General features: G+C 37.8%; 2 protein-coding genes across 2 annotated transcripts; both read right to left on the bottom strand.

Moving 5' to 3' along the window:
* Nucleotides 1-3,162: 3,162 nt before the first annotated feature.
* LOC113755329 (ATP-dependent DNA helicase PIF1-like) lies at nt 3,163-5,089 on the bottom strand. Its single transcript, XM_027299363.1, has 2 exons — nt 3,960-5,089; nt 3,163-3,808 (listed from the first exon to the last, which is right to left on the bottom strand). Exons 1-2 carry the CDS (start codon nt 5,087-5,089, stop codon nt 3,163-3,165), a joined length of 1,776 nt encoding a protein of 591 aa, XP_027155164.1.
* Nucleotides 5,090-5,209: 120 nt separating this feature from the next.
* LOC113755328 lies at nt 5,210-5,833 on the bottom strand. Its single transcript, XM_027299362.1, has one exon. The coding sequence runs from the start codon at nt 5,831-5,833 to the stop codon at nt 5,210-5,212; it is 624 nt and encodes a 207-aa protein (XP_027155163.1).
* Between the last annotated feature and the right edge of the window lie 8,316 nt (nt 5,834-14,149).

Raw genomic sequence — 14,149 nt, 5'->3', positions numbered from 1 at the left:
AGGATATTTGAAAAACATTTTATTTGTTTATTGTAATTTATTATGATTAAATATATATAAATTTTTTTTGGAAAAATTTTGACAGAATCTCCCCTTAAAAGTGAACTAAACTCCCTGCCAGTAAACCCAAAATAGACAACATTTAATCCAAGCAATATTTCCAACAACTTGTCAGCCAATAATCACAAACCACTGCAAAAGCACAAGTCTTTAGTAAATTAAAAAACAGAAAAAGTAAAATCAAGTTAAACATCCAACATTCCACAGATTAAAAACAAAATGCAAGCAAATCCATGTACAAATAATATAGTGATCCTAATGGTGCAGCTTCAATCGTCATCTTCATCCGCAGCTCCACCCCGAGGTGGAGTAATGCCTAAATGATCATCTATACGTGCCAAGCGAGTGTCCATTCTCTGCAACTGGAAAAATAAATTAGAATTAGTAGCACAAGACTATGGTATAAATATTTTAGTTAATATTTTAGTAGTACAAGAAAATGTGATACATGCTTGTCTTGTATACATATTTTTAGTTAATATTTTAAGTTAATATTCCCTCTAACCCCCTATACATTATTACGCATCATGCCAAAATGTTATTCAAGAATTCCTAATTAAATTGAATATAAGTTTATTAAATACATGCTTATCTTGTAATTTATTATGATTAATATATATATTTTTTATTTTGGAAAAATTTTGACAGAGTCTCCCCTTAAAAGTGGACTAAACTCCCTGCCAGCAAACCCAAAATAGACAACATTTAATCCAAGCAATATTTCCAGCAACGTGTCCAAAGCTAAGAAAATGTGACCACCACTAAAGCTACATTAAAATGAAAGCGGGATACCTTTTACGCAATCAAAGATACTAATGCATCGTGGTAAATAAAAAATCACTTCAAGAATTCTCTCTCTTAATTAACCAATCAAATCAACTGGACTAATTACATTTTCTCTCCTCAAATGAAATGTACTGACTATACTCCCCGGTGCTGTGCATGGGTTAAAACTTGGTAGTTTCTAGTAAAATGGCTTTCCAAACAAAGGCCTTTTGGGTATTATTATGTTGGTTCACCACTGCGGTCTAAATTTAAATCTGATATAACTTTTAATGCTCCTATTACAAATTATCATGCTCGTAGTACTTATGATTAATGCATTAGAGGGCTGGATTTAGGTTATAGGGGTATAGATGTAGCCCATCCCATGTGTACTTCATCATTATCTCTAATTATGCCAGAGACTTTGCACTAGTTTTTTTTTCTTGTACAAAGCCACATAGTTGAGATGACCAGAGGACAATCAAGTAAATGACTAGAACAACAACCTGATGTGGTTCAGCAGATTGCTAAGCGTATTGGAAAGGGAAAAACAATTCTTTTGCTCTTAGTGATCCTAAAGGATCAGCGTTATCAATGCAAAAGCTTTTATCTTTTATTGTCTACATTTATCATTAGACATTCTTAGGACAGGCCATTCTTGTAATCAACCACAAGAAGAAACTTAGATCTGATAACAAGCAATGTACAATGTCCAAATAAGAGACCAACCGAAAGAACAACAATGTCCAATAAATTGCCAAATCATAAAAGCCACTTCAATTCGGAAAACAAAAATTCCCAGAAAAAAATTACAACTTAGAAAAAAATTTAATTCTTACCTCTTGTGCTGTTTCTGGTGAAAGGAATGGCAAATGGAGAAAGCTGGATGCCGGACTTAAATGGAGCTAGCTACCAGAGATGGGCTCCCAAAGGGGAAGCTCTGCAATGGCCGAGAGCTGCCGATGCTTCCGATGAGAGCTTCGGACGAGAAGAAATGCCGCCTTTCTGATTTCACATGAGGAGAAACTCCGCAACTCTACAAAATTGAAGAGCTTCCGAGGAGAAGGCCGAGAGATTCTGACGACAAAGCTATGACTCTGATTTCCGATGAGAAAGCTCAGACCAAGATAATTTTGAGAGTGAGGAGTTTTGGCTGCACGGAGAGAGTGAAGGGAGAGTGAGACTGAAGAGAAATGCGAAATTGGGAATTCTGATTGTTTTCAGATCGAGTACCTCGCATTTAAGAAATGCGAGGTACATAATCTCGCATTCTGCTAATGCGAGCTTCTTAAGCTTGCATTTGCAGAATGCGAGCTTAATAAGCTCGCATTTGGAGAATGCGATCTTCTTTTTCTTTTTTTCTGGAAACACTTGCCTCGCATTTGTGAAATGCGAGGTATCTGAACTCGCATTTCACAAATGCGAAGATCACAAGTCTGGAACCAACTTCAAAAATTACCCCCTTTGTAGAATAACTTTTTTTTTTCATCACAATTTAAGAATTTTCTCGACATCTAGTGACTGAACAACTATACCAAGAACATCTGGTGGAGAACAATACAATAGCAATTAGAAAAAAGTAACATAACTGGTGAGTAAATGAAAAAATTACAATGCTGAAGCTGACCAACTGATTTTTCTTTGTCATCGATGAAATTCACAAGATTGCTGAACTCTGTATAGTTAAACTTCACAGGGAGAATGTCATCATCATCATTGGCTCGTTCAATGACCGTTCGGCTGGTGATAACGCACTGGATCTTCAGGTCAGAAGTTTGATATTTTTCTGGAATTAGTCTTACAATGGCATCTGAAATGAGATACTTTTTATAAATCTGAAGGCGAGGGCTGATCTTAGGGATGTCATTATTGAATATAATTCCCTCTACTTGTGATCCCTAGGAAAATACAAAAGATTCACAAAGTAAGCAGCTATGGATGTATTGAACTGCTCATAAAAACACAACATGTTCTAATGACAAGGGAAATCTAAGGAGTAGATTAATGCGGCTTTTTTAACAGCGAAGTGCTTAGGGATGCAGTATGAACAAGTAGATATAAATGATAGCAGAAAGAAGACCTCTGGATCCAGCAAAATAAGTTTTTGCTTTTTTGTTGGCGTCATTGTTGAGCCAGTTATCTGCTGCTTCTCTTGCACAGTTACTTTGCAGGTCCAACCCTGAGATCCAGGCAGGACGTTTTTGATCGAGATAACATCGTGCATCCTACATGTTTTTTGGAAAAACAGAAAGAAAATGAGAAATTAGCAACAGGGTGCGAATGACTAAACGATAAACTAATAAGTAATCAATGGTATGACTGATCATACCTCATATATCATATGTTAACGAATTTAAAGATATCTTGAAAGACAACATTCCTTGTTTTACAATAAGTTTTAACATCATCAGAAGTACCCGGAGCAATCAAAACTTTAACTGCAGAAGAATTTCTAGCTTTAGAGAGAGCAACATAAAGCTGGCCGTGAGAAAAGACCGGTTCACGGAGGTAAATTCCGACATAGTCAAGAGTTTGACCCTGAGATTTATTGATTGTCATTGCGAAGCATAAACGGACAGGAAACTGTGTCCGTATGAATGGAATACCATTTTTTTCGGTGTCAGAAGTTTGCAAAGGAATTTTTGGGATGAAGACCTTTTTGCCTCTATGAGGACGAGAGACAATTTCGGCAAAAATTGTGTGGTCAGCCAATTGTCTACAAATTAATCTGGTGCCATTGCAAAGACCATCCGTTGGATTCACATTTCTGAGGAGTATTATAGGACAGTTTTCTTTGAGCAAGAGTTCATGAGGAGGCAGACCTTTTGGGTTCAGAGAATTTAGAAAGTCCTGATAATCCGCTTGATATCTCCTAACAACAGTTCTATCACAGCTTATATATCTGTGAAGACATCCAGGGAATTTTGCAATCATCATCTCATTAATTTCATCCACTGAAGAATTTTTGGGACAAAGGACACATCTATTTATCATTTGGTAAGGATCACATGAGTATAGATTCAGATCAGGAAATATGGTCCTAAGTAACTTGGAAGATTGTACATGTAATTAGATGGAGGAATGAAAGAACATAGACAGAAAGAACGGTTAATAACACACTCAATGATTATAACCTGTCAAGCGATTCTTGTTTGTTTTGATAAGGAATAACCATATGAGGTGACAGAGATATTTGACCATGTTCATCAACAGGTTCAACACCTTCTCCAACTCTAAGCAAAAAAGCTGAAAATGCTGGATCTAAAGTAGCTCTCATATTTGTTCCTAGTTGTAGTTTACACATATGAGACCATAAATGCGAGCATAAAAGAGTTGATTGGACCAAATCTGGTGGAGGTAGATGTTCAATAACAGGCAGGGTTTGTCGAAAATCACCGCCAAAGATAATTGTTTTTCCTCCAAAGGGAAGATCAGATTCCATTATATCTGTAAGAAGACAATGAAACGCTTCTATTGCTTCTTTTTTTGCCATTGAAGCTTCATCCCACAAGATTAATTTAGCATCAACAATCAGTCTTGCAACACTACTTTGTTTACTTAATTGACAAGCCTTTTGTTTTGAAAAGTCCAAAGGGATCTTAAACCTTGAATGTGCAGTTCTACCACCAGGGAGGAGCGATGCTGCAACACCAGATGTGGCAACTGCTATTGCAACATATCCATGTGAGCGAAGAGAAACAAGAAGCGCGCGATATAAGAAAGTTTTTCCGGTTCCACCTGGACCATCTACAAAGAAAGTTTGACCCTTTGAGCAGGATACTGAATCCAGAATTAAATCAAATGCATGCCTCTGGCTAGAATTCAATTTTTCAGCAAGAAGCAGATCTTCCGGATCAATAGGTATGGTTGTTTCACTTTGAATTTCTTTGGTCAGACGCTCAGTATGGGAAGACGTAAAGGAATCTTCAAGGAAATGATAATCATCGAGGTTTTTCCCCATGTGCTCCAATGTTACATTAATATCCTGAAGAACTTTTCTTTTAATCTCTATCGGAGTGCAATGCCGATGAGCTGAACTTCGTTTATAATCAGAAGAGAGATGTTCTTCGAATGATTGCCAAAGATGTTTAGGATTTTTCGGGTAGCAATAGAAAAGAAGCATTGCGAATAAAGACCTTAACATATAAGGCATCTGGAAATGAGCCGCTTCCTCTAATGCTTGTTCTATATAAGAATCGGATTCAAGCAAGCCTAACTCCAAACAGGCTTCTCTAAAAGAGGCTATTTTATGACCTCTAACCATGAGCAAGTCATCAAATGACGTTGGACCCGGATTATGTGTGAGTAAAAGTCTTAAATAGTATCTTTCTCCTTCCCTGGGTTCGACAGTTACCAGCCTTCCTATGACCGTTCTACGACTCCTCTATGACCATGTCTTTGTTTTTTGTGTCCACACAAAGTGTTGAGGAAAATCTCTATATAAACATTTCAAATTCTGAGCTGTGGCATTGGTTTTGTTCATTTTGAAAAACTCAGTCAACATAGTCTTCGAAAAATCAATCTTTCTCAAGAGATACCACAAATCTGAACTTTTATCAAAAGAAGCAAATTGTTGGTCAGGAAGGTGAACTTGGAGGGCATAAACTGTTGGATTCATTTCTGTTAGGCGAAATTCATATATGCGCCACAAAGCTTCCGGAGGTGAAACCCAATGCCCTTGCTGGTAGCAATTAATTTCATCAATGGCACTAGAAGATTTTTGGTCAAGAAGATTAAAGCTGATAAGATCATGACCTTTAAAAATATACTTATAAAGGTACTTAACAAGCTTAACAGTGGAGCAGATTTCGACATTGATGTGGCAATCAAATAGAGCTAATAAGTATGGGTTGTAAGGTATCACCCATTGGTTGTCGAGCTCATGCTTGCGCACCTTTATTTTTCGGCCATCATCTCGTCTTCTATAACATGCATAGCTGTCCTCACCATGAATTGTATAAGGAGCAAAATTTTTAGGATAATGATTTTTGCATTTACCGGCTCTCATGCACGGTTCTGTTTATTCCTATAACCACAGGGGCCATGAATCATATGCTTAATCACCAGGGAATATAAATGCCTATTCTTCTCAGGGTCTGGTATTTCAGCACAAACAATTTTGTCATATGATTTAGAATTCAATAGTTTGGAGCCTGATTTAAGAATAAGCAGCAAATGGGCATGTGGAAAGCCTCGTTTTTGGAATTCAATAACATAGACACAGGTTGCAACCTCACCAAAAATCTGTTTCTTAAGGAGCTCAACATTTAACATTTCAAACTTAGCTCTAAAAACTCTAGCCAGCAAATCAGGCCTATCCTGTGATTTTTCATGGTATTGAAAATTCTCCTGAATTTCTTTCCACATCGGATTGCAAGTCATGGTAAGGAATATGTCAGACTTGCCGTACCTTTGAACCAAGGTCATTGCATAAGATATCTTCTTCTCATGTCCCTTGGGCCGCCAATAAATGAAGCCGGCAATACAATACGACGACCGACTCTAGACCCCTGAGTTTGGCCTATTGATACACTGTCTAGAACCCCTTGAAGGATCACTGTTCTAATTTCAGTTTGTCGCTTTCTATGAAAATCCAGTCTAGATGTTTCAATTTTTATATATGTACCAACGACAAACTGCTAAAATAATCTCAGGCTATGAAGCAACATAGAATCATCATTGTCTCTTATTTGCAGCCGATAACAATAGTACTCCCGAGCAGAAACAGTATAATCTTGAGAGGTCTTTTGCCGAGCAGCTAAAGAGGGGAAAAAGAGCGACATCTTATAACAAAATATATAGAGTAGGACAGCAGAAAAAATGTATAAATATAAGAAATAGACATGCCTATATCTTCAGAACGGAATAAGGTAGAAGGATCCTCGGCAGAAGAAAAATCAACATCAACTTCTGTGTCATGAGTATCAGGTTTCTTCTTTTTTGAGAATACCCTTTGGTCCCACGATGCCAACCAGATTCACCTCTAGGGAACAGAAGAGGATATTGAAGAAGATCGTAACACGCATAATATGATTGGACCCTATAACTTGCGTTAGAATGGCTATAAACCTGAATGTGGGGGCTCTTCTCAACCGATTCATCATCTGGCTCGGTCCATATAGCGGCAACTTGAGATGCAGTAGGAAGATTAAAAACACGCTGATCTAGTCCAGGATAGTACCTAAGAATTATAGTATGGGTCTCAATGGCCTAAACATCCCTAAGTTCTTTAAAAAACCTTCTATAAGGATTTTCTTGCAAGATTGTCATTAACAGCTTGAGGGTGGTCAGCCAAAGCTTATCAGAATTTTGAACTCTGTTTGCGAGCTCTTCATCAGTGTCAAAAAAATATAACTGAACCCCTGACGATTTATCAGACGGAGAGATTAGACCATCCAAGAAGTGATACACCTGGCCCTGGACGCGAAATATATAAACCCCTTTTGTATTTTTTGTCAATTCACGGTCATACTTAGCACCATAAGACGTGAATGCCACATTATTATTATATGTACGGGAGTTCTTCCTAAAGTGCTCGCATTCCTCATCATTACCAATGAACAGACGCTTAAGAGCATAAGGCATAGCAGGAGCAACAACAGAGATTTCACCCTCAGAGCAACAAAAAGAAGGAGGTTCTGAATGGAAGCGTTTGTCACCACAGTGTTCACAATTTGGAGTAGGAGGAAGAAAACCAGACTAGGTCGGAATATTTTCTAATCGAGATAATCTGGAAGGCACATGCTGAAGATTCCTACCTGGAAATATCCAAAAAGAAGATAGAAGTATACAGACATGGCTAATGGGAATGATGATTAGTAGGAGGAGGCAGGGCGGTTGTTTGCAAGAGCGAGTAACCAGTTTTTTTTTTCGAAAAAAGTGACAAGGTTCAAGAGTTAAGCATGATACAGAATAAAACAGAGTTGACAGCTGACAATAACAATATGAAAGCTTCCTCCTTGTAATGAAAAACAGACAATTTTTCAAACGACATAAACAGGACTTTTAAACTGGAGTTTGATACGGAGAACAAATAGGCGGAAGGCATGGATTGCAAAGGCACAGGCAGGTGTATGCTATACAAGATAAATCTGATAGGACAAAATAGGAGGTAAAATGAGCGAGTTCTAATTAGAAAAAGGGATAAAAGCAGGTGAAAAAAAGAGGAGGAGAAGTTATCTGGCGCAGCGAAATGGGAAGGAGGAAGGAGAAGCAGCAACAGGAAAACAGGAACGAAAGAACAAATGGCTAATTGCGGGGAGAGGTAACGAGAAGCAGCTACATGGGTCATCATTGCAGCAACCTAATCCGTCAGCAGGCAGGACGAGACAGCAGGAGGAGAAGCGTGTAAGGGCATAGAGAGGAACAGTAAAGGCAGAGGCGATGCAGGCGTAGGATGGGGAGAGAGGGGAAGAGATGCGTGGGCAAAGCGATGTAGTGGGGAAAAATAAAAAAGAGTACAAGCGAAGAGGGGGAAAAAAATTGGTAAAATGCAGGGCGTGGAAGATAAACTTTGGAGCTGAATGAACGAAACAAAAGGGAATCTGTGGTCGAGGAAGAAAGAAAAAGGAGGACAGAAGCAGGATGGAGCCGGTAGACACGAGCTTGGTCAGCAAGCAGAGAGGTGACTGATAGGGGCAACCTAACGGATGCAGGCAAACAGGACCAACGACAGACGGGTCTTCAAAGGTGGAAGACGTGCAAAGGCAGGCTGAGAGGAGGGGGAAATTGAGTGCCGGAGGAGGGGGGGAGAGGTTGGAGCAAACAAAGAAGCAACTGATAACAACAACAATAAGGATAAATTTAAAAACCAAACAGGAGCAGCTGAACGGAAAGGAAATTACCTGAAGCAACAGGCAGGCGAAAGCAGAAGAACAAAGTAAATAGACGAAGCAGCTGAAACGGGCCTGCATAAGGAAAAGGAGGCGCATGTAAATAAACAAAGTGCAGAAAATAAACCGTACAGGAGACTGAGAATTAGGTGCAAACAGTAATTTGGGGGACAAAATCGATCGGATAGCGCTAAAGTAAAATACAAGAGGAATTTGGGGGGAGGGGGGCACAGACTGAGAAGGGGGGTTCCTTCAAGAGAGAGGCTTTAATTGGCCGGAGGTGCAATGAACAAACATCGCGCGGAAAACAAAAATGCATAAGACAAACCGGCTATCAGAGGGCGAGGTAGAGGACGACATGGAAGGAAAATAGAAAAGGGAATAAAAGCAAGCGAAATAAAGAGGAGGAGAAGTTACCTGGCGCAGCGAAATAGGAAGGAGGGAGGAGAAGCAGCAGCAGGAAAACAGGAACGGAAGAACAAATGGCTAATCGTGGGGAGAGGTAACGAGAAGCAGCTACATGGGTCATCATTGCAGCAACCTAATCCGTCAGCAGGCAGGACGAGACAGTAGGAGGAGAAGGCGTGTAAGGGGATAGAGAGGAACAGTAAAGGCAGAGGTGATGCAGGCGTAGGATGGGGAAAGAGGGGAAGAGATGTGTGGGCAAAGCGATGTAGTGGGGAAAAATAAAAAAGAGTACAAGTGAAGAGGGGGAAAAAATTGGTAAAATGCGGGGCGTGGAAGATAAACTTTGGAGCTGAATAAACGAAACAAAAGGGAATATGTGGTCGAGGAAGAAAGAAAAAGGAGGACAGCAGCAGGATGGAGCCGGTAGACACAAGCTTGGTCAGCAAGCAAAGAGGTGACTGACAGGGGCAACCTAACGGATGCAGGCAAACAGGGCCAACGAAAGACGGGTCTTCAAAGGTGGAAGACGTGTAAGGGCAGGCTGAGAGGAGGAGGAAATTGAGTGCCGGAGGAGGTCAGAGAGGTGACTGACGGGGGCTACCTAACGGATGCAGACAAACAGGACCAACAAAAGATGGGTCTTCCAGGGTGGAAGACATGTAAGGGCAGGCTGAGAGGAGGGGGAAATTGAGTGCAGGAGCAGGTAAAACTTGTGGAGTGCAAAGAAGAGCGCATAAGGAGCAAAAGCTTCGAGTGGGTGGAGTCGGTATAGAGGAGACTGGCGAAGTGGCAGAGGGGTCACGGACGAGCTCAGCCAGCCGCCCACTGAGCAGAAAAAAGAAGAAAAGAGAAGAAAACAGTGGGGGTGGGGGGAAAACAAAAAAAAAAGTGCCAGGCACACGGCGGGAGGAATGATCCGGTGCAGCAACAACAGTTGCCAACCAACGCATTCGCTCCACGCCAGCATCAAATGAATCCCATGCCGCCACGTGGAGGACGACCACGTCCGACGTGGATACCGAGCGTTCGCCCTTAGTCTATATGTTTAATGAATCATTTAAGTTGATTTGGTTTCCTGTACGGATGTATGGATTGTACCTCGGTAGATGTTTCTTAAGGCCTGAAAGGGCAATGATGAGTCTTTCATGAATTTTATTTTGTAGAATGCTTCCTGTATGGGTGAGTTTTTCAATCTTTTGAAAAACTTTAATAAGGACTTTCTTCTAAAATGCTCATTAACTTCCGTCATTGTTGCTTTATTTAATTTTCCATCTAGTATTGTATACATTCTATTTTCAAACTCATGTGCAATATCATGAAAATATAGCTGAAAATATTCAGGGCTATTCTCATTAGGCATTAGGCCAGAAAGATCATAATAAACTTGTCTTTTGCAACCGAAACATGTAAACACCACTCTTACTGGATGCAAGATGCTTATCTAACTTTACTCCAAATGATGTAAAGGAGAAAATAGAGTTATATGCTCGAACATGATGTAGAAATTCTTCTGATTGGGAATTGGATAAATCAAGCAATTCTTGTAGTTATGGCATAATGAATTTAAATTATAAATCACAATAAGAGCATAATGAATTTAAATTTGTAAACTATATAACATTTTCAAAAATAGCTCTGTACTTGTAGTCTGCCATGGAACCATTTGTGCTTTAAGTAAAAATTTTTAGTTACATATTGGAATCTTTGATTCCACAGCAGTAAGATTCGAATTGATTCTTTGCTCTCTCTTATCGTTGATATTTGCAGCATATTCCTTTTTTTTGTGACTCACTAAATTTGGCATATTGACTTTTCTTCATTTGAGCATGGGTTTCATTTTGCTTCACATGTTCCTCAACAATCTGGATTGGCTTTTGGGCAAGTTTACTCTTCTTTGACGCTTCTATAATTTTTTTTATTCTGCAATTGTTGTTCTTTAGTAGACAAATTCACATAGTTGGTTTTCATAGATTTCAATCTATACATTCTCATTCCATCTGTGATAAATTACAGGAAATTTTATAGTATAAATTTTATAATTCTTAAAACTCAGTAGCTAATTTTTTTTAAAAATCTATTTTCTTTATCTCTTGTATTATAATCATATTTACCTGAATCACAATTGCATCTCAACATGTGCTGCATTTGACCAAATGTTTTGCAACTTTCTTGACTAATGAGATTTAGCCGTGACACTATATTTAAAGATTGGAATTAGCTAACCAGTTTCATGAACAACCATACATACATGCACAAAAATGTCTTGTCAAAATAAAATTGATTGAAACCATACATAGGGTTGGCCATTCATGCAGTATATAGTGTAGGATTTCTAATTACCAAAAGTATGTAGGTCATGAAAGGTAATAGGACATCAATTAGCAGCCACTACGATTAAGATTTTTTTTGACACGTCTTTAGTTTGTTAATTTATTATCCAATTACCCTTATCTAAAGAACAATGACAATGAACAGATAATATATACAAAATTTATTGCTAAGATGAAGTATGCATAATGTGCAGTTTCGACCATCATTCTGAAACAGTAGTTATCGAACCGCTTTTAATTTCATAGGCTTGCTTTAAAATTCCAGCCCTTTATTGTTCAACATTTTACATCTTCTAGCTTTTGCTTTGAAAATATTAAGACTCATTTATAATTCACTATACAAAATATATCCTTATAAATCTAAGGCCATTATAACTCTCAAAATATGATCTTCAGCATCTTTTGTTTTATCGAAATAAATGTGTTTTCTTTCTTCAAGTTTGAGCCCACTGATGCTGTCATGGGGAATTTTTCCCTTATGTTTGTGTGCTTGGCAACATTTCTTTCTAATTTTTCATTATAGGGCTAACGTGACCACTAAGCAATCATTCAAATATTGAAACATTTTCTGGGGTAAACAGTTGAATTTTGTTTGTGCTACTAACGATACAACCTTAATGCTGTCTCCAAGTCATCCAGAAGAAATCATTCTGTTTGTATGGCAAAATGGGGCCTAAAATTGTCACAACAAAAAAGAAATAATTCTTTTGAATTCACGTATTAAAAGAAATATCGAATTCAGATAGGAAAATTTGATCATCATTTTCAAGTAACATAACACGATTAACCAAAACAAAAAAAAAGGCAGAAAAACCCGACACAGAATATGAAAAAAGGTCACAAAAAAACCAACAAATCAATAAAAAATTAAAAATGAATGCAAATTAAGGTGAAAAACATAGATATGTATAAGAAGCTCACGCATAGGTGTTTGGAACCTGAAAATCGTTTCGATGAAAATGTCAGCAACTGGACCTTGATTTTCCAATTACAATACTTTTCTTTAAAAAAAAAAGACAAAAAGAAAACATATTATTATGTGTATAAAGAGTCTTTACAATTCCAACTATAAAGGTTTCATGCACTCACTGTTCACAATCAACGAGGATGAACTTGAGACATCAAAGTAATGGGGTGTGATATTCTAGCAGGAACATAAGTAATTGTCAATGTTTGAGAGGACCTAGAGTTTTCCAACCTGTCAATACTTCATCATAATGAGATTTCTTCAATTTTACAAAATTCCATCCAAGTCATGTATGATCCCTTGGAGACAAAAATTCTTAACCTATTCCAACCATTGAGAAATAGAAAGCACAAGGACGGTCATTTTTTCGAGAGGTACCTTTTGTGCAGTTGTTTATTAATTTGTATGAGACACTCTTTGTACCAGTAGATGTGTGCGCACGTGTGATCAATACTGCATACTACATAAACAACAAACAATTAATCCGATGATTAGTGTTTGTATTAGTGTTAGTATTAGAATAGAAGATCACTGAATAAAGTTCAAATTGTAGTTAAATTATAAACATTAATAATATGTAGACAAATTGTCTTAAGAGCATAGAGGCAAATTAAAAAAAGGAAGAAATACCCATCAATAAATTATTCAAAACACATAGATATAGATATACCAAGTGAGGTCTACTTGCGTGCATATGGAGTCAAGTGGGACCTCTATATGTGCATATAGAGTTCTCCCATTGGTTTTGAACTAACCACCGCGCATGCCTTGGTATTCCAAAAATTGCCAAATTGGTCCATCATATTTTTAGAAAATACTTTTTAGTTCCTCACATTTAAAATTAGCTAAAATAATCTCTTAGATGTAAAAAATTTTACGTGTTTGATCCCAAAGCACATTTTCGCTCAGTTTTCTAGCCAAAAAACACATGCCTAACTCCCATAATTTCAAAGGCAAAACGGAACAAAATTTGTTTCCCTTCAGAAAAGAGCAGATGACTTTCCCTTTCTCTCAATTTTCTTCCACCAAACTCTATTTCTAATTCTTAGCCACCAAACCCCAATTTCCCACAACAAAAATTTTCAGCAATTTCACAAATAATATATATAGCCTTATAATATTAATATATATGCAACAAATCACGATATTACACTATTTAGACAATATTTTATCATGTGTGGTAATTGATCTGAGCTTCTCAATCGTTTTTACCCTTTTTTAATATAATCCCTGTGCCTTTTCTTCATCACTTTTTGTTAAGGTGCGCTTGCTGAAGCTTATTGTTGGGAATTAAGGTTTGGTTACTTAGAATTAGAAATAGCATTTTACCCTTATTCAATCTGATCCCTATGCCTTTTCTTCATGGGTTATGGTGAAAGTGCACTTGCTGAAGTTTACTGTTGGGAATTGGGGTTTGGTTACCTAGAATTAGAAATAGCCTTTTAGTGGCTGAAAATGGGGGAAGGATGGTCATGCGTTCTCTTTTTTTTTTTTTTTGTGAAGGGAAAGAATTTTATTTCCATTTTGCCTTGACAATTATAGGTACATGAGGTAAGTGTGTGTTTTTTGGCTGGAAAATTGATCAAAAAATGAGCTCTGGGAACAAACAGGCAAAATTTTTATATCTAAGGGACTGCAAAAGTTTTTTCCGAAAATGTGACTATGTGAGAGACTAAAAAAGTTTTTCCAAAATTGTTACGGACCAAATTGATAATTTTGCCTAAAATTTTCCATCCCTTGCCCTATTTGACCAACCTGGCCGCCTCTCTTTTTGCACGGAAATTCCA

This window comes from Coffea eugenioides, unplaced genomic scaffold (genome assembly GCF_003713205.1).
Source record: "Coffea eugenioides isolate CCC68of unplaced genomic scaffold, Ceug_1.0 ScVebR1_1422;HRSCAF=2269, whole genome shotgun sequence".
In the NCBI taxonomy this organism is placed as follows: domain Eukaryota; kingdom Viridiplantae; phylum Streptophyta; class Magnoliopsida; order Gentianales; family Rubiaceae; genus Coffea; species Coffea eugenioides.
This window is presented reverse-complemented; position numbering and strand designations above follow the sequence as displayed.

Coding starts and splice junctions, on each gene's coding strand:
- LOC113755328 (XM_027299362.1), bottom strand. CDS start 5,833: ATGAGAGCCGGTAAATGCAAAAATCATTATCCTAAAAATTTTGCTCCT.
- LOC113755329 (XM_027299363.1), bottom strand. CDS start 5,089: ATGGTTAGAGGTCATAAAATAGCCTCTTTTAGAGAAGCCTGTTTGGAG. Junction 3,809..3,959: donor AAACAAGAATCGCTTGACAG/GTTATAATCATT, acceptor AATGATAAATAG/ATGTGTCCTTTGTCCCAAAA.